Source organism: Plasmodium brasilianum, chromosome 8, assembly GCF_023973825.1.
Source record: "Plasmodium brasilianum strain Bolivian I chromosome 8, whole genome shotgun sequence".
Taxonomy (NCBI): domain Eukaryota; phylum Apicomplexa; class Aconoidasida; order Haemosporida; family Plasmodiidae; genus Plasmodium; species Plasmodium brasilianum.
In genome coordinates, this window is record NC_090121.1 from 452,491 (window position 1) to 473,294 (window position 20,804).

General features: G+C 27.8%; 2 protein-coding genes and 1 pseudogene across 3 annotated transcripts; 2 read left to right on the plus strand and 1 right to left on the minus strand.

Moving 5' to 3' along the window:
* Positions 1-1,819: 1,819 nt before the first annotated feature.
* Positions 1,820-4,615, minus strand: MKS88_002280 (uncharacterized protein; the record flags this gene model as incomplete). The annotated part of the gene is made up of 1 exon (XM_067215278.1): positions 1,820-4,615. One exon carries the CDS (start codon positions 4,613-4,615, stop codon positions 1,820-1,822), a length of 2,796 nt encoding a protein of 931 aa, XP_067073719.1.
* Positions 4,616-7,264: 2,649 nt separating this feature from the next.
* MKS88_002281 (eukaryotic translation initiation factor 3 subunit D) lies at positions 7,265-8,923 on the plus strand (the record flags this gene model as incomplete). Its single annotated transcript, XM_067215279.1, has 1 exon — positions 7,265-8,923. One exon carries the CDS (start codon positions 7,265-7,267, stop codon positions 8,921-8,923), a length of 1,659 nt encoding a protein of 552 aa, XP_067073720.1.
* A 3,870-nt stretch (positions 8,924-12,793) lies between these two features.
* On the plus strand, positions 12,794-19,996 carry MKS88_002282 (annotated as a pseudogene). The gene is made up of 3 exons: positions 12,794-13,330; positions 13,438-14,890; positions 15,018-19,993. Coding segments are annotated over exons 1-3 (6,966 nt in total).
* Positions 19,997-20,804: the final 808 nt, after the last annotated feature.

Below are 20,804 nucleotides of genomic sequence, written 5' to 3' on the forward strand. Positions count from 1 at the left end.
ACCTATTATTTATTGCCATAGTTGCAAGAAAAAAAAAAAAAAAAAATAAGTACGAAATATACAGCATGAAACATGAAGTGTAGAATATGCTTTACTTAATAAATTCTTTTGTATACCATAATAAGAAATAACCTTGCTTTTTTTTATAACGTGCATATATTAATTAAAAAAATTAAGAATATCGCACATAATTTATATCGTAATATATTTCATTGAATGTATAATATATTTAATACTTTGATTAATTTAATGCACACAAAATATGGTAGCAATACTCGCGTTGCGATTTAAGAAGACGTCTTAAATACGTATTTTTATTTCACTGTTTTGCATTATTAAACAGGAATATATAGGTATATATATATATATATATATATGTATATATATATTTATATATGTATATTTATATTTATATATGTGTGTGTTTATATATGAACATAAGTATACACAATTTTATTCACCATATTTATAAGTTTTTCTTGTTATTTTTTAATTTTTTTTTTTGCTATTAGCAGGAGTTTTCGCATGAGGCATAAAAATTGTAAAATTATAATAGCGCAGATATTCATGTAATGGTTTTATTATATAACATAAAAACATTTACACATGTATAATTATATACATGTATATTTATACAATCGCATATTTATATATTTACATATTTATACATATTAATACGCGCTTACATTAATTTATGTATTTGTATATGTAAACCTTTCAAATATTGCACTAGCTCCATTTTTATTCACAAATGTAAGGAAAATAATTTTACATAAACTTTTTTTTGAGAAACAATTTCCATTTCACAAGTAAATAAAAACGAAAGTCATCGTTATATCTCAAGAGTTGCAAAAATTCGTATGATGCTGTTATTATTATGTCGTTGCAATACTATTACATCGTCCCTCTAGCTCAATTTTTTTCAATTTTTACTTCCATATGCACGTATATACGATGTATATGTATTAATAGGTATATAATGACACATATGTGTACATCATTATGTTAATTTCAGTTATACTACTCAATCAAATCGATCATAATAAATAGTAATAATGTGTAATAACTATTCGCAAATTTTCATTTGTTATGAAAATGTGAAACATGAAAATTTTGATTGTTCTACTTTTTTTTTTTTTTTTTTTTTTTGAGCAAAAATACACCTTTGTCATTTTCACTACATCATATTAGGAAAATAATTTAAAAGGGACAAAGCAATGAAAAAATTATTTTCGTGTTCCTCATGTAATGTACATTATATATTCGTGTATACATATAAAGAGGAAAGTTGCTAATAGGTACTCATAGCTCCTTATAATTGCTTGTAGCTTATCATAATTAACATAATTCGTATCAGCCTTTTTTTTTGCTGCCTGCGTTTGGAAACAATTTCAAGATATAAATAATTGAAAAATGCCATATTTTAATTCGTACAACTTGATATGAGATGAAAAAAAAAATATATATATACAAAAATAAACAAATACTAATACGAAATGAGATACGTGTTTTTGTTCCCCTCATTGATATTTGTAAAAAAAAAAAAATAGTAAGTTAACGAATATAACATTAGGCAAGAAAAATTGGTACTAATATTGGCAAACGGAGCATATGGCGAAAATTAGCGGTTTCATTACAACCTTTTCCCGTGTTCACTTTTATTTAACTATCAAAACTTATTACACAAAGGAAGATATAGCCATGTTAATGTTTTTTATAAAATAAAACAAAAAAAACAAAGCGTCACTTCATCTTTTGCATAAAAATGACAGGGGTCGTAAAAAAAAAAAAAAAAAAAAAAAAAAAATTCCTAATTTCCTTAGGGACAACTCCTCAACGTTTTACTTGTTAGTATTAACCTTGAGACAGCCAGTCTTAAGTAGAACTTAAACAAAATTACATTTTTTATATGTTCGTTAAAAGGATTAAACGTTTTTTTACAATTTCCAGTTAAGTCATCTATATACTGTAATGCGTCTATGAAATTATTTTGTTCAATGCTGTTTAAGGCATACGATAGATTCAGCAAGTTCGCTTTAAGAATTGTATTTTCTTTTATTGTGTGCATTAAAATTTTATTTAATGTGGACTGATGATTAATGTACAGATAAGACATAAATGTGCTGACTATTTTTCTAAAATAGCTATTTTTTTGTTGTTCTAAAAATGCCTCCTTCACACTTTGCTTATATAAAATAAGAAACTCGTTCTTGATTTTCTCATTATTATTACTAGTCGGTTTGAATGTTCGAGAAAAGAAATTATAAGGTAATACTTTAAAAACTTTTTCTAAAAATGTATCTCTCTCTAGACATTTTTTTAAATCCAGCAAAGCTGACTCAACAGATAAATCTTGAATTATACAATTCTGTAAATTTACTATCTGATTTTGAATGTAATTTATGCTTTCTAGTTTTGTTTGTTTTAGTTGCTCTTCTGTTATAATTTCTTTTATCCTATTAATATCAAATGCATATATATTCATTTTTTTCAAATAATTCTCCTGGACTAGTGTTAACTCCTTTTCTAGTTTATCTTTTTCCATGTTAATTTCTTCCTGTTTCCTATTCATAATATGATTTTCAAAATTTTCTTTTTCCTTTTTATAATTTTCCCTTAATACTTTTTCTTCTTCTTTTAATTTTTTTATCATAGATCGTTTTAATTCTTTTTGTAATTTTTTTTTCATTCTCAAATAATTATTATTATATTTAATTGTCAGTATTTTTTTTAGTGCCCACTTTTCTTCTTCCATTAATATGTCTTTATACTTTTCTGTTATTAGTTCATTTATAAACATTTCTATCATCTTACATTTTAATTCTTCTTTATTTAAATTATTTATATTTTTTACAAAATTTTTTATATCCTTTTCAAAAATTTTATTAAAACTGGACTGTTTTATTGTTCCTTCGAAAGTGCTATTTGACGTTGTCGGACTAGCCATATTATCAAAATTATTTAGGTATTCACTTTCTCTTTCTACTTCTTCTGCTTCAACAGTATGTTCAGATTGCGTATGTTCTTTTATCTCATTATCATCACCACACCTCTCTTTACAGTTCTCCATATTGTGAATGATCCTCTCCGTTTGCGTCATTAATACATTCTTATGAACACCTTCAGCAGAATGAAGCATTTCACGGTCTAGTTCTTTATATGTATCATCACCATCTGGAAAGGTAAAAATCTTTTTCCCCTCACCCTCAGCTTCCTTATCCGCAGAAGAGTCTGCTATTGCGTCCCTTCCATTTTGACTCTTAAAAGTCATTACGACCTCATGTTCTCCATTATTCTCTATAGCCTCACATGTACCCTTCATAATATCCACATATTCTGGATTACGTTCAAACCGTTCGTCCTCTAGCACACTAGAGGCACTCCAATAGGTCCCTTTCTTCCCCCCTGGTAAATTTTCATCAAAAGTAGTACCTGCTTCACAATTCGCCCTCTCTAACTCTTTCCCCTTTATATTATGGTCTTCTATGGGGATATTTTCTTCCTCAAACGGAAGTATATTAAAGTATATTTTATTATTTTCCTCTTTAGGTGTTTTCTCAGTAGGTTCTGTACTTCTATCATACGCAGTACGAAAGTTTTTCTCTAATTCGATGTTCTCTTGATATTTCAAGATGTCCGCTGATTCGTCATCTTCCCTTTCTATATTAACGCCTGTTATGTTTGTATTATTAGAACTCGTAAAATAATTATTACTAATAGAGTTATATGAGTTATCATTGTAGTCGATAGGACATAGCTTAGTGTGTTTTTCATTGTTCATATATTCATCATCCCTTTCCTCCTTCATATTTGAGATATTTAATTTGTTGATGAAACTTTCTACATTTTTTATATCGTTACTCATATCATGCACATCAGCTGGATTTGTTTTTGAATCACTTAAGTAAATGTCGATCGGTTTGTCCTTTATCTCCTGTTCAACAGACTTGTTAATTTCATTGTTGTGGGGAAGAAACTCTTTTTCTGTTTTGTTCTCCCTCATATTCTGTAGTTTTTTCGTGTTTGTAAAATTGGGTACGTTATTATTTATACCCTTTCGACTTGTAGAGACAGGATATAGTTCTAAAATATTCTTCACTCGTATATTAAAAAAAATATTGACATTATTATAACATTCTGTAATCATTAGTTTAATGTAATTATAATACTGGTTCAATCCTTGTATATATTTCATATACCTCATTATACACTCTTTCATCCGTTCGACCATTTTATCAAAAATTATTTTTTGGGGTATTATTTTTATTTCTATAATATCATATAATACTAAATAATTTCCTAATTTTTTCTTAACATACTCCTTATTCTTTTGTAGTAAATCTATGCTTTCATACGTACTATAAAATAATAAGGCTACGAAAAACAATTTTTTTAAAAATAATTTTTTTTTTTCTTTTTTTCCTTCATTAATAATATCACTAACTCCTTCCATTAGCTTTTCCTCTCTTCCTTTTTCTCTATCTATTCCTTTACTACTGCAATGCCCAGGTGTTTTCAATTTAGATAGAAGAGTAATGTTTTTGTTTACTATCTCATTTTCTTTGTATTTCTTCAGAATATTCTTGCAGAACAGAATATATCGTAACCGTATCATTCTCTATGCTCGCTCAATTAATGAAATGTACAAGTAAATATGCGTTAATACACGTGGTCGTACGTAGATATAAGGGCATACGGGTTGTCATATGTATATACTATCACTTATCTACATTTTTGTACCCAGAACAATTGGGGGCTCTCTATGTTCAGCTATAGAATATATATGACATATGCCTTGTCTTAATTGTAATGATGAAAAATTACCTTGCTCTTCTTTCTAACTTTATTAAGTTTATTCGTTAATGTAACTTATATTCCTCAATTTCATTTTTCTTTTTTTGCACATGCCAGATTTTACGAAATCACTTGTTTTGCTCTTCTCGTGTAATATAAGCACATGCAGCTGCAAGCGATACAGGAACAGACAGGCAAAAATAGAAGAGCATTTGCACGAATTTATATATATATATATATATGTACATATATGGTATGTATGTGTATGTATGTATGTACCAAATAAGCTACATACATAACGCTACAAGCGTAGCATTTTTTACTAAAAAATGACAAGCTGGGGGGATATAACAAAAAAAATGATCGAAAAGAAAAAATTGAGTTATATGTGCACAAAAAAAAATAAAAAATAATACTAAAATATTAAAAACTATTATTAAAATAATTACAAAATAATGGAAAAAATAATAATAAAACAAAAGTAACACAATAATAATATGAATAAATAAATGGAGCGAACTGAGAAGAGCAATTTTGCGCATTATTTTTCAAAAAGAAAAGGATTGTGTTTTGCTTTCTTTATTTATTGTCACTAAATAAGAAAAAAATAAAATAAAATAAAAAAAAATAACTCGCTCTTTTCTGTATCAAAAAAATACATAGGTGGAGTCATTTCATATTGTCAGCAGCTTAAGCAAAAAACACAACACAAAACATTAAATAACCCTTCAACACAGATATAGAAGTTATAGCTCATTTCTTACTCAACACGATTACGCGTGTAACTGTTATATTACATATACACATACGCTAGTTCGCATGTACGTATGTTTATACATGCATATATATGTATATGCACATTGTATTCTCCTTAAACATTTAAGGATGAAAAATTTTAGTATTACACAAAAAAATAAAAATAAAATAACCTACTACAGAAACGTGCAAGCATGAATTTATGAAAAAACATAAGGAAAAATAAAAGAGAGTTAACTAAATATTTTACAGATTTAATAAACATAAGATTGTATATTTTTTTAAAAAAAAAAGAAAAAAAAAAAAACGTCGTGAAGTAAAAATATACTTAAAAGCGTAGAACTTATTAGCAAGTACCAATTGGGTGTACAAGAGGCGTAATCCACTTAAAGAAAGAAAAAAAAAAAATATATACATATATATGTATGTATACACGTAGGGCTAACACGTCATACGTATATATGTGAATATATGCAAATAATGCGCATATACATAGGACGGTTAAAGTTGCAAAGTAGAACAGCTTCTCTATTTTAAATATATCCATCATATAAACGACAAAACGCTTCTAATTTTTTTTGCTTATTTGAATTTTTACTGCAAAAGCTATTTAGTTCACTTTGATAAATTTCTTAAGCATTACTTTACTTATATGTATATATAAAAAATAAATGTATATATTTATTCTAAGCCAATTGTGCAAATGAGGAATTCCATTTGCTTTTTTCCGTTAGCATTTCCATTTTTGAGGTAATAATAATACATCAAAAAAAAAAATAACAAATTAACAAATTAACAGATTAACAGATTAACAGATTAACAGATTAACAGATTAACAGATTAACAAAATAACAAGATAACATATTAACAAATTAATATATCAACAAATTAACAAATTAATATATCAACAAATTAACAAAATAACAAAATAACAGATTAACAAAATAACAATAACAGATTAACAAAATAACAATAACAAATTAACAAAATAACAAATTAACAAGCTGACAAAATAACAAATTAACAAAATAACTAAATAACAGATTAACAAACTAACAATTTAATGACGTAGTTTAGTTAGTTACGTCAGTTCTATGTACAAAGCTAGAAAACTTTCGTGAGTTTATTTTTTCCTTAATTTCGTTCATATTTTTGTGAAAAATATTTCTTCTCTCTATACTAATAGCAGAACGCTAGGACATTTTTTTATCATTGCATTTTTTCTCCTTACATTTTTAGAGGGTTAAAAAAAGAGTAGAATTACGTGTTTTATAGTCATATGGGGGGGGATGCTTACACAATTTTACCTTTGAGTATATGAATGTGTAAACGTGTGGCTGTACGAACGTATGAGTTTTCATAATCAAATATATACGCATTAATATTCGCCTACCAAATAATTTCACCTGAACGGGCGTTTATTCCATCAGAAATAGAGGAAGTTTCCCCCGCAATTTGCCCTTAACAAGAAACATATTGACAGAACTGTGAAGGGCTAAATTGGCAAGAATAATAAGAGCTGCCTCATTATTGCTTAGCTTATTTTTAAGAGATTATCCAAGTTAGTATTTATCCTTTACCTTGTTCTTCTTTATTTTTTCCAAGTTATTCTCATCCCTTAGCCGTTGCTAATCCGTCGAGTAACTTCCGCAAATCTGTTTCCTATTCGTTACTTATCCACCTCCTATCCTCCACTAGTAGTGCCAGCGAAAGGATGACCGCGTACAGACTTGTCGGAGTTGCAAACAACCGAACGTGGGGACCGGACACGAAGAATGAGGAGTTGGTGAACTGCTGTATGGGGGACCTAAAGAAGTACCAGTTTGAACCTTCCATGAAATTTGAGAGGATAGGTAAGATATGCGATTTTACAAGTAGTAATTACCAGAAGAATTTAAAAGATGTAAATAAAAATACGAATGAAGGTGCAAATTCGTTTGAGGAAGAATTACAATTTCAAACCGTAGATTTACGTACAGGACAAAAGCAAAAAGGAAATATATATAACAAAAAGAAAATACTGAATAAACAAACTACACAAGCTTTTACTCAAAAACAACAAGAAGAAGATAATTTATATAGTAGTAGAATTAAAACAGCGGAGCAGAAGAAGCAGAAATTATTATTACTTGCTAAGACAGCTAGAATTAATGCAAGGCATAGGATTTTTACCGAATGGAGTATTGAGCCAACACCTGTATGGACGGTAGAATGTGAGATGATGTTTAATGAATTACCTAAAAAAGTAATAAAGTTAGAACAGTTCAAAATAGATGATATATTTTTTAGAGGTAGAGTATTATATTATGATAAACGAATTGAGAATATTAATGTAAAGAATCCACCTAGTCTTATAATTTTAAATAAAGGTGCTAATTGTTTAGTTTGTAAAACAAAGGATGATCAGTCATTAATGGAAATAGTATCTGATGAGGAAAAGAACTGTCAAGGGTATACTACAAATAGTAGTGTTACAACTACTACTAATAGTAATAATAATAATAACCCCCTTTTAGTTGTTTCAACAGACCAAATATTAGCCTGTCTAATGTCATGTACCCAGTCAAAATATTCATGGCATCTATTAATAACTAAACAAGGGAATAAAATAATTATAGATAAAGATGAAGATTCAATTGTTGATTTACTAACAGTTAATGAAAACTCAATTGATGCACCAACACAAGACAATGAAAATAAGTTGAACAGTTTACAAGCATTAGGATTTGAGGCAATTAAAATTAATCAAAGATTCAGAAAACAAGTATTGTTAAAAAACGAAATGGCTGAACAGTATGATAATATTTCCTTTTTATCTAAAAACAGTAAAACGAGTGATGTTCTTTATAGATATAGAAAAATTAATTTACCCCCATTAATACATGGCACGTCGAAAAGAAACTGTACATTAATTACTAGAGGAGAAATACATGCAAAAATTAAAGGTACAAACAGTTCTTATATTTATATATGTGCATTAAATGAATATGATATTAAGAGTCATAAAAATTGGAGATCCCAAATTGAAAATCAAAAAGGAGCACTACTAGCTAATGAAATTCGTAATAATACATCGAAATTACAAAAATTTATTTGCCAAGCTTTATTAAGTGGTTGTGAAGACATAAAACTAGGTTTTATATCTAGAAAAAATGCAAATGACGCAGAAAATCATAATATATTATCAATTCAATCACATAAAACTAAGGATCTATCTACACAAATAGGTTTAAAATATGAAAATATTTGGGGTATACTCAGATTTATTGTGGATAATATTTCAGAAAGGCCTGATGGAAAATATGTCATCTTGAAGGATCCCCTAAAGGCTCTACTTCGATTATATTGCACACACGACGACGATTACCATTAGATTGTTGCCCTTTTTGTATACAATCCAGTTGTATCATTTCTCCCAATTAATATGTGCTCTTATAAATGTGCTTGTGGTACTCCTATACCCCTTCACGTTTGTCAATATATAATATGCCCACGTTTATATATATATATATATATATATATATATATATATGTGTATATTTATATATATAGATTTATATTTATATATGTATATATTTATGTTCATACATTTAATTTTACATATTTATACATTCTCCTTTACGGATGAGAGAAGAAACTCAGAGCTATGAGAACATACACGGATGTTCAAGCAGTTAGACAGGTAGCTTATGAAAATTGTGAATTACATAAAAGTGCATAATGTATGTCGAACGTTTTGAAGCATTTTCTGAGTTCCTTTTTTTTTTTTTTTTTTTTTTTTTTTCATCAAAACACAAAAATGTTAAGCATCATAGCGTTACAGCATTGCGAATTTTAAAAAAATTAAGGGAGCCGTTAAAAAATAACTCAAATAAAATATTAAGTAAAAATGTCCTTGCTTCAGATATTTGCAGTAGTAAAACATCTGCATTGTTAAAAGGAATTCATTTATTCAAATTGCAATGAGAAACGTGACTAAAGTAAAAAAGAGGTTGGACGAGCAAAAGGAATATATTTTAATAAAATGAAATATTGTAGCGATAAAAAATAAAAAAAAGTAGTTCATACATATATGCACATATACTCATATATATGCCTATACACGTGCACATTCCCATATACATATACGGGTAAACGTGCCAGTAAACCGTTTAAACGCTAACAGTTAACCGTGTGTAAGTATTTCCTTTTACTTCTTAAAAAAGAGAGTCACTTTATGAAAAAGAATTATTTGCTGTATGGATCAAAAACATATGTAATATATGCGGTTTACATTTTTAGAATTTTAAATATTTTATAATATGTACAATATGATAAAAAAATGGTAAATACTTCTTCTTAAATTGTTTTTATTATATGTTTAACTAGTTAAAAATTAATATAAAATGTAAATCTTGAACAGGTGTTACTTTCCCAATGATATATATGCTGTTAGTTTCTTTTAAGAAATGAGCAAGAGTTATAATCATTTATTCTTAAGAAATATACAATGTTCCTTTATCAATATATTTTTTTAATGTGTATATTTTATTTTATTTTACTCTATTTTGTTTTTTTTTTTTTTTTTTTTTTTTACATATGGAAATCTTTTATAATTGTCTTATATTTTTGGCTTTATTTCGGTTTCATAGAGACTTTTATCTGCTTCCTCTACAAATTTGTGGAAGCTTTGTTAAGACTTTTCTTACATACATTTTGTTCTTAATTTTCATTTCAATATTTGAGTGCAATTTTGACAGAATTTTTTATTCTTAAATATTTGTTTTAAATTATTATTTAAGAAATTTTTTTTTTTGCTTTTATTCGTCATTTTATTAGCTTAATTTTGGCATACATTTTTGTTTTTATTGTAATTTTAGAATAAATTATTACTGTTAATATTTATTCATTCACTTTTTCTTTTTAAGAGCTTTTCTTTTTTTTGCTTTAATTTTGTTCTTTGTACATATATATGTAGGCATGAATGTGTGTATGCGAATATGTACTGGTATATATACCTATGGGTATGTGTATGTATGCATGTGTATGTGTATGTATGTATGTATGTGTATGTGTATGCACGCATGTACAGGTTTATGCGTATATACATGTATGGACGTACGTATGTATATATTTATATACATACATATGATCAGATAAACCTCTTTAAAACTTTTGAAAAAAATTTCTCAAATAATGAGTTTACATAAAATGCTTGTTTAGGCTTTATATATGTACAATACATATATGTGAACATATATATGATACATATACATGTACATTTATTATCTCAATAAGCAAAACGATATGCATATTAGTCCTGTTATTCTTAATCGTTTCTGTTTTTGTAAATATGCATACTTGTACATACATAAACACATATACATATATATATATATATATATATATATATATATATATATGTGTATATTTATAGTAATATACATTGGACGTAAATTTTTTTTTTTTTTTTTTAATATACACATATTTATGTACATATATAAATATGTATATAAATATTTACATTCATGTATGCTTTCATGTATATATTTATATATATATTTATTTGTTAACCTTTTCTCATTAATTAGCCCTGTTACGTAAAATTTGTATATTTTTATATGTTCATTTTTATGCTTATAACTGAAGTCCTCTTCAGGTTTTTGCTTTTTTTTTTTTATTTTTTTTATTTTTTTTTGCATAAAAATGAACTTCAAAATATATGCAGGTATGTGAAGTAAATTGTTTAATTTTTTTTAAAGTTTATTTTAATGTTTCTCAGTTTCGTATTTTCATTTTCATAGTTTTCCAGTTTCGTATTATTGAAAATTTGAAAAGTAGTTTTAGGAATATTACTATAATTTCACAATACTTGCAAAATAATAGTGGATTATAATAATATTCTTTGAACATTAAAAGAGTGGGAGTAATTATTTTTCACTTTTTATGAAAACTCTCTTATAATACAAGCGTTTTATTCATGAATCAACTAGTTTAGATACTTTCTTTTTTTTTTTTTTTTTTTTTTATGTTTTTTTTTTTTTTTTTTAGTATATAATATACATTTATACTGAAATTGCACAACTTCTTTTAACCTGCGTCCTACAACTACGCATATTCAAATACTTACACAAAAAAGTATATTTGTGTATAGGATAATTTTACTATATACATATGTACATGGTGATATGCACATACATGAGATAAATATGTATATATGAATGCATAAATATTTGTATGTGTGAACACATCCATGCATGAATAAATATTTGTACGTATAAACATATACACATGTAGTATTAATAATATGGGGGTAAATTTATTTAAATACCCATTAATATTTATTTGGAAATTTTGACTTATTTTTACCTCTTTATTTTTTAACACAATTTTTTACAAAAAAAAAAAAAAAAAAATTAATTTTTATTTTTGTCTAAAATATTCCGTATTCTGAATATTTTTTTTTTTTTTTTTTTTTTTTTTTTTTTTTTATTGATAAAGTTAAAAATAGTTTTAAAAAGAGAAATGGTAAAAATCATTGAAATAAAAATAAGTGAAGGTATACAAGACAAAAATTAACCCAAAAAAAAAAAAATAACGACTAAATAAACAAGTAATAGATAAATAAATGCACAAATAAATGTATATATAAATATATAGATAAATGCACAAATAAACGCACAAATAAATGCACAGATAAATGCACAAATAAATGCACAAATAAATGCAAAAATAAACGCAAAAATAAATGCACATATAAATGAATGGATAAATGTACAAGCAAAAATAAGTTAAGAAAGAAAACACGTTAGAGGAACAGAAATATGTCATTGAAATAGGTGATATGAGGAAAAAAAAAAAAGTCGGAAGGTGTAAATAATTTTGCAAAATAAAGTGTACGCACATATGTACATGTACATGAACATATACACACAAGTAATGTTGTTAGAGGAACATTACACATATTTATATGCAGTTATATGTTGATATGTATATTTATTAGTTATATGTAGTTATACGTAGTTATACATATATACACTTACACATATAAACTTACGAACGTACTGGTGCAAATATGCATTTTGCCTGTATACACACGTATACATCTACTACTCATATACATTTCTATAAATACACGTTTTCTGTAAATGCTCTGCTATAATTACAGTCCTATAAATTCTTTATTATAAACACATTTGTGTAAATGCTCAGCTATAAACACACTGCTATACACACAGTAACGTTATAGATTTTTTAATTAAATATGAAAAAGGGCGTTATAAGTAGTAGAGGACAAAATGAAAAGAAATTATTATTAAAAGATGATAGTAATATACCACATTTTGAATTTCCAAGTAAAGGTGCATTATTCAACAATTTAGTAATAGAAAATTTTAAGAACATAAATGATATTAATAAATATTTTAGGGAGTCTAATAATTTAGAAGAAAGATCAAAGGACAGAAGCAATGGCAATGATCACTGCACTGATCATTGCAACGGGGGTGACCATCACTACAACAACAATGATGACGTGTTCATAGTGAGCTGTAACAATGTACGAGATGGATGTAAAAAGAAAAAACGAATAAACGGCATAGATATCATACGTTCAGAGAAGACTAAGTCAAAACATTATATTAAGGATAAAAGTAATATTAAAAAAAAAAGAAAAGGAGATATGGATAATAACCTGTACAAGGATAGGAAAAAAAAAGCAAGTTATGGAGAAAAGAAAAATCGAAACAACACAAGAACATTACATTTAACTAACAATATGAAAAAGAAGAATCACAAAAAAGTAATACAAAAATTGCAAAAAAAAAAAAAAAAAAAAAAAAAAGGAATGTAAAAAGTAGTAAAACAAAAATGAACCTAAAAAAAAAAAATAAAATATACTATTCGAAGAGCAGTAGTAATGATGATGAATTTAACACGAACAAACACATTTTAGCAAAAATTTATGTATCTCTCAAACAAAATGAAAACTCAGTGGAACAGATTAATAATAGCTTTTATATTGAATACGAGGACAATAACGATATATACACTGAGGATTATTCGAAGGAATCGCTAAATAGTAGCAAGTATCCTAGCAGAAGTAATCATATCATGAGTTATGGTAAAAGGCACATAAATCATGATTACGCAGATGGTTTATATTGTAAATACATCAATAGAGATCGAAAAAATATTTCTAATTCTATAAAACATAATGGAGCTACACTTTCATCCAATAAACAGTCAAGTAAAAAAAAAAATGTTGAATATGATTGTATTGGTTTTGTATGTGATGAGGAGTACATGTGTGGCAATCTCCATTTTGATGAAAATCATGTGGAAAGCCCAGACAGAATAAAATGTATAATAAAAGCATTAAAGGAAAAAAATGTAATAAATAAAATGATTCAAATAAAATGTAGGGAGGCTCTATATGATGAAATTAAAGAGTGTCATACTAGTAGTCATATTAATAATATTTTTTATTCTTTAAAAAAAAAATTAAAATATAAAAAGAAAAACGTCATATACCCTTTTGACAAACATGACACATATTATACATCATACACTGGAACAGTTTCTAAGAGAGCTGTTGGTGGACTTTTAAATTTATGTGATGCTATTTTATCAAATGAAAATGAAAAATTCAAATATATTGATTTTAAAAAATCATTTTTTTACAATTATAATTTTTTTAAAAATATTTCACCTTATAGTATAAATGGACACGTATTAGGAAAGCTTAATTATAACACGTATTTGAAGAGGTCCAAGTCTGAAAGCAATTTGTACACAAGGGAGCAGGTCAAATATGACTCTTGTTTAGGCAAGTCTACCAACGATTATAATAACGGTAGTGATAAGAATAAATGGAATGATAATACGAGCAGATCTACAAATCAGCAAGTGAAGAGAGGGAACAGGGTAGTTCATACATCCAACTACTCGTACAAAAATAATATCAGCACAGTAGGAGACTGCGATAATATTGAGTGCTCGAACTATAGGGCTCTAAATGAAGGTCAGATTGATATTACCACGGAGCCATATGATAATCGTGTAGTGCAACTGTGCACAGATATGGAATCGGAAAAGAAAGGTTCAATGAATTCTATTCGGAATGACATATTTAATAAAGAGAATAACTATTCTATTTGTAAAAAAACTTATAGAAGTTATTCTACAACCATATGCAATATAAAAGACTGTAATAGTAATAACGATAGTAATAATTACCTTGATGATAATAGTAGTAATAATAAGAAGAATACACTTATCTCATTTGCTGATATCAATTGTGGTTTCGCTGCAATTAGACCACCAGGACATCACTGTAGTAGAAATAATCCGTCCGGGTTTTGTATTTTTAATAATATAAGTGTTGCATGCAAATATATTTTTAAAAAATATGGAATAAGGAAAATTTTTATATTTGATTGGGATGTACATCATGATAATGGTACCCAGGAAATATTTTACAACGACAGAGACGTGTTATGTTTTTCTATACATCGATTTGACAAAAAAAAAAAAAAAAAAAAAAAAAAAACAAGAAAAGAGAAAAAGTGAACGGAAGAAAAAAAAAAAGAGGAAGGGGGATAATATCGAGAGTGTCAAAAAGGGTAATTGCTTGGATGAGGAGGGAGTAAATACCAAAAGGGGAACTGAGAACGATAACATCAAAATAAGCTGTAACGGAAATATCAATGGCAATGTTAGCGGTAATATCAATGGCAATGTTAGCGGTAATATCAATGGCAATGTTAGCGGTAATATCAATGGCAATGTTAGCGGTAATATCAATGGCAATGTTAGCGGTAATATTAGTGGAAATGTTAGTGGCAATGTTAGCGGCAATGTTAGTGGCAATGATATCGGTACCATTAGCAATGACGCTATCGATAATGTCGGCGGTAATAGTAGTAGCAACTTGCGAAAGAAGAAAAGAAAAAAGAAGCCGCAGCAATTGTACGAAGAAAATTTATTTTACCCGCGCACGGGAGCAAAGAGTGAACTAGGAAGTGACAAGGGGTACAAGTTCAATATTAATGTACCACTGGAAAAAGGGTATAACAACTGCGATGTTTATTATGTATTTAAATATCTACTCTTACCAATATTGCAAAATTTTAAACCAGAATTTATTTTCATATCTTGCGGATTTGATGCTTCTATTAATGACCCCTTAGGAGAGTGTAACCTAACTCATAACTTGTACCAGTGGATGACTTTGCAACTGAAAAATTTTGCCAATATCTTTTGTAAGGGTAGAATAATACTAGTGTTAGAGGGGGGGTACAATTTAAATTACTTACCAAAATGCACCTTAGCTTGCATAAAAGCGTTAATAAAAAAGAATGTTAATCGAAATAGCGAATATAGTGATATATGTAACTTACCGCGTAGAGGCGCAGAAAATGAAAGTTCAAATGTGAACACAAATCCGAACGTGAATGAAAATTTGAGTATTAACGCAAATCCGAACGTGAATGAAAATTTGAGAATTAACGCAAATCCGAACTTGAATGAAAATTTGACTATTAACGCAAATCCGAACGTGAACACAAATCATAAAGGGGTCTCTGTGCAAGCGGATAACAATGGTTTGCGTGTGAGCGATACGAATGTTGATACTGTAAATGTTATCGGAACTACATATGACAATACCGCTATTTACACGAATCCGATTGCTAATAACAAAGTGCACAATCTAAGAAGCATTACTAATGGTACTAACAATATAACTTCTAACGTGTCATCCAATAAAATAACATTATCGAGCAACAGAATGAAAAGAAGCGTTACCATGTTTGATGGTACTGTTAATAATAATTATCACAAGGAAAAGGATCATAAGAATTTTTACAAATTTAAAGATTATTCAGAAAGTAATAATAAAAGATATAATAAAAATTTAAGGTATTATTGTGATAATATATATCCTAGTAGTACAATAGGGAAAAAGAAAGAATTAATAATAACAGGGAAATTACATTATTCTACTTATAAAGTGATAAGATATTTTTTATATATATTAAGAGGAGATCCCTTTCATTTAAATATAAAACTACCTCCTTATAATACTTTTATAAAAAAGAGAAAATTAAAAAATAGAGATTTAAGTCTTGAACGTAAAATTAATATATACAATTCTCCTTATGAAAATGTAAATGATGGTTCTGAATTAATGAATATGTATGTTAAGGAAAAAATAAGAGAATTAAATAGAAATAATGAAAGATATGATAAACTATATTCCTTATCATCAACAACCATTTCGAATATATCACAGAGCGATTTATATCTATCCAATGATGATATGCATTACACTTCTAGCTCTGGTAGTAGTAGAGACATTAAGAAAAAAGTTTCTCTATTGAACAAACTAAAATTAAGAATAAATAAACATATGGAACAGGATGCTTCTTCTTCAAGACCTCTTATAGATACAGAGAAAAAAAGGAAGAAGAAGCAAGACAATAAACGTCATGATTCCTCTACAAGTATTAATAAAAATGTAAAAGAAAGAATCGAGTTTTGGGATCTCACAAAAATAGCCGAGGACGAGGAAAAAGGGAAGTATAATGAACGAAATGAGCAAAATGGACTAAATGTACAAAGAGAAGACAATGAACAAAATGTTTTTATTCTTAAAGATATTCGTGGAAATGTCCCTAATAAAGCTAACAGTCTGAACGGTCTAAATATCACTAACAATCACAAACAGGTGAGGAATCATGGCTGTCTAAGTAGCTTCAATATATCCAACAATCGCGATAATATTAGCAGTCTTCGCGGCTTGAGCAGCTCATATATTTCAAATAGTAGAGGAGACAGCATGATCAATAATAAAGGCTTGAGTAGCTCAATTATATCCAACAGTAGGGGGCACAGTATGAGTAATAATCACGGCTTAAGTAGCCCAATTATATCCAATAGTAGTGAGAATTTGAGCAATCATAGAGGTATATATAGCCGAATTAATTCCAACAATCGGGACAATATGAGCAATCGTCGTGTATTAATCCCAATTATATCTAACAGTAGTGACAATATGAGGAATCAACTTGACTTAAAACCAAATATTTCCAACACTGTGGACAATATGAGAAATTGTCGAAGCCTAAATAACTCAATTATTTCCTACAATCGCCACAATATAAATAATCAACGTATTTTAAGCCCAATTATTTCCAATAACAGCAAAAATGGAAGCAATTGTAGGGGCATATGTAGCCCAAATATTTCCAGTAATCATGAAAATATAAGTAGCAATCATGAAAATATGAGGAGTAGTCGTGAAGATATGAGGAGTAGTCGTGAAAATATGAGGAGTAGTCGTGAAAATATGAGGAGTAGTCGTGAAAATATGAGTAGCCATTGTAATCTAAGCATTCCCAATACGTCCAACAGTAGAGATAATATGAGCAGCGATCATCATGTTCCAAATAGTCGTAATACCTCGAACAAGTCCGAGATGAGTGATTTGACAAATATAAAATACAATGAGGACCAGTTTCAAAACTCATTTATAATGTACACTAAGAGGAAAAAAGGGTTTATATTTTTTTATGGAAGTGGACATAGGAATCAATGGATATTTCCTGTTCATAAAAAAATTACAAAAGTTATAAAACTCTGTTCTGCATTAGAATCTTTTTTTTATGCATGGCTTTATTTGTGTTGCCAGAAAAAAATATGCATTGCCAGAGAAATGGCAAATTATTCATATGTAATAGATGATAAAGTGAATGTTAAATGTGTTACAATAAATAAGAAATTTTCTGAACGAGAAGAGAAATTAGGTAAAGAATTTTTGAAATTTACAATTCCTTGTTATCATGCCTTTTTGAACGAAGACCATTTGAAACAGTTGGGTATCATTGAAGGGGAAGGTAACGTAGAAACTGATGAGCAAGAGGAGGTTATCGAATGTTTAAATGGTAATAAGACGCTACAAAATATGTGCGACGGAAACAATGCATACATAAACGAGTGCATATTAGACATAGTAAACATGAATGAGGGGAATGGAAAAACGCATCAAAATGATTACTTATGTGAAGAAGGAATGGACAATCAGATGCGCCAATTGGGTGTACAGAAGGGATTCCCAACACATGCACAACAATGTACACAAACAGATATACAATCATATGTACAGGAACTTCCTGGAAATACTAATGCGAATATAAATTTAGAACAGAACATCATAATGCAATATTCATGTGAAAAAGATGGAAATAAGAACCATGAGTGCAGAAGCAACGTTAATAACCATGTACAGAATAAAATGGAAAGCAGAAGTGTTAGTCGAAGTAGTAGTAGTAACGGTGTGCCTAATGACAACAATAGTATTCAGAGGAAAGGACCTTTTGGAAAAAAGATTAAAAATGAAAATTTTGCTATAGATAACGAAGAATATGATTTAATGAATATGAAGGATAGTATATTTCTAGATTACAAAAAAAGTAGGAAAAACAAAGAAAAAGAAAAAAAAACAGCTATTTGTTTAACAAATGCATTAAGTACTATGAGTCATCCATGTGTTATGGATGTAAAGATGGGAATGAGATTATATGGTGATAATTGTGATGAAAAATCAATACAAAAAAAAATTGAAAAAGCGAAGAGCAGATCTTGTATATCACATGGGTTTCACTTAACTAGTTTAATAGGTTGGTGTAAAAAAAAACAACAACCATTTTTTATTTCAAAAGAAGATGCTCATTCAATAAAAAATGATGAAGAATTTGTAGAAGCTTTTATGTCCTACTTTTTGGCATGTGACAATTCATATCTGTCTGTACTTTTATTAAAAAAAGTACTCATCATATTAGAACATATGAAATATTTTTTTGAAAACCAAAATTATTTTGCTTTTTATGGGTCTAGCTTATTATTTGTTTTTGATTCGGATCCATCGAAGAATAAGTGCGACGAGGGGGTGTATACCGGCCAAATGAACAAACACAGGAATGATAATACCATATATAGGAATGATAACAATAACAGTATAAGTGATAATAGCAATCATATGAGTGATAATTCAAAAGTTATGCTTGTCGATCAGGCAACTTGCCAAAATGAAAAGAAAAATCAACATAAATGTTGCATTAATGAAAAAAAGCATCAACAAAAATATTCCAGTAATGAAAAAAAGAATTACGAAGAGATATTTAATTTTAAGGAGAGCATACAAAAACTATTTGAAGACTCATTAACTACACAAGAGAGAAGTACATATATGAAATCTAAGTTAAATATGAAAATTCTGAAAAGTGCTAGTGTATATATAATTGATTTTGCTCATGCAAGCTTAAATAAAAATGGAAATGATGAAGGATTCTTGTTAGGTATTACATCACTTATTCGTGTTATGAAAAAGACAATAGAAAAAGTACAAACTGTCTATTTGCATGTTGGTAAGGAGGACATAACTTACCCACAATGTTATAAGTTCTGACGCTGTTCGAGGAATGGCAAAATATATGTGAATGAGTACATACATTCGTGCATACGTGTGTGTGTATGTATGCACGTACGTACATCCATTTGAAGATCCATTTGAACATATTTGCGTATCTACACGTATGAGCATAGTAGTAAGAGTTATATTCATTAAATTATTCCCTATTTCTATTATTTTCTTTACTTTTCATTAATTTTATTTCCTTTCTCTTTATTCTTCCCGAACAATACATTTACATGTAATATATATATATATATATATTTATTTATTTATTTATTTGTTTGCAAATGTACATACGTATAGTGTTCCTATTGCTGCTTTACAATATTTTAAAACAAAATTTCCAATAACATATTTTAAAGCTGCTTAATACGCATAGAGAGTTCTAAATACATGTAATACTACTTTAATATTTAATATTTTATTGTTCATTTAACACCCCATCATAGAAAAGTACCTTTTTATTTTATCTACTTTATTTTATTTAACTTTATTTTACCCATACTTTATTTTAATTTATTTTTTTTTTTCTACTTTTCACTATTTTCTACATTTTTTTTATCATATTTTTACTGCTTTTCGGAGTTTTCAATTTGCAATTTTTTAACTATTACATGAATGTATGCATTTTGATGCAGCAGGAATGGATACCTTTCGTTAAAATGTAAACATAATATTCTCGTTCGTGTAATATATACATATATGCATATATATACATATGTAGTAATAGTATTCATGAGATGATATTATTTTTCACGCTATATTATGTGTGCGTTACTTTATTTCGCTTAAATATGGCGTC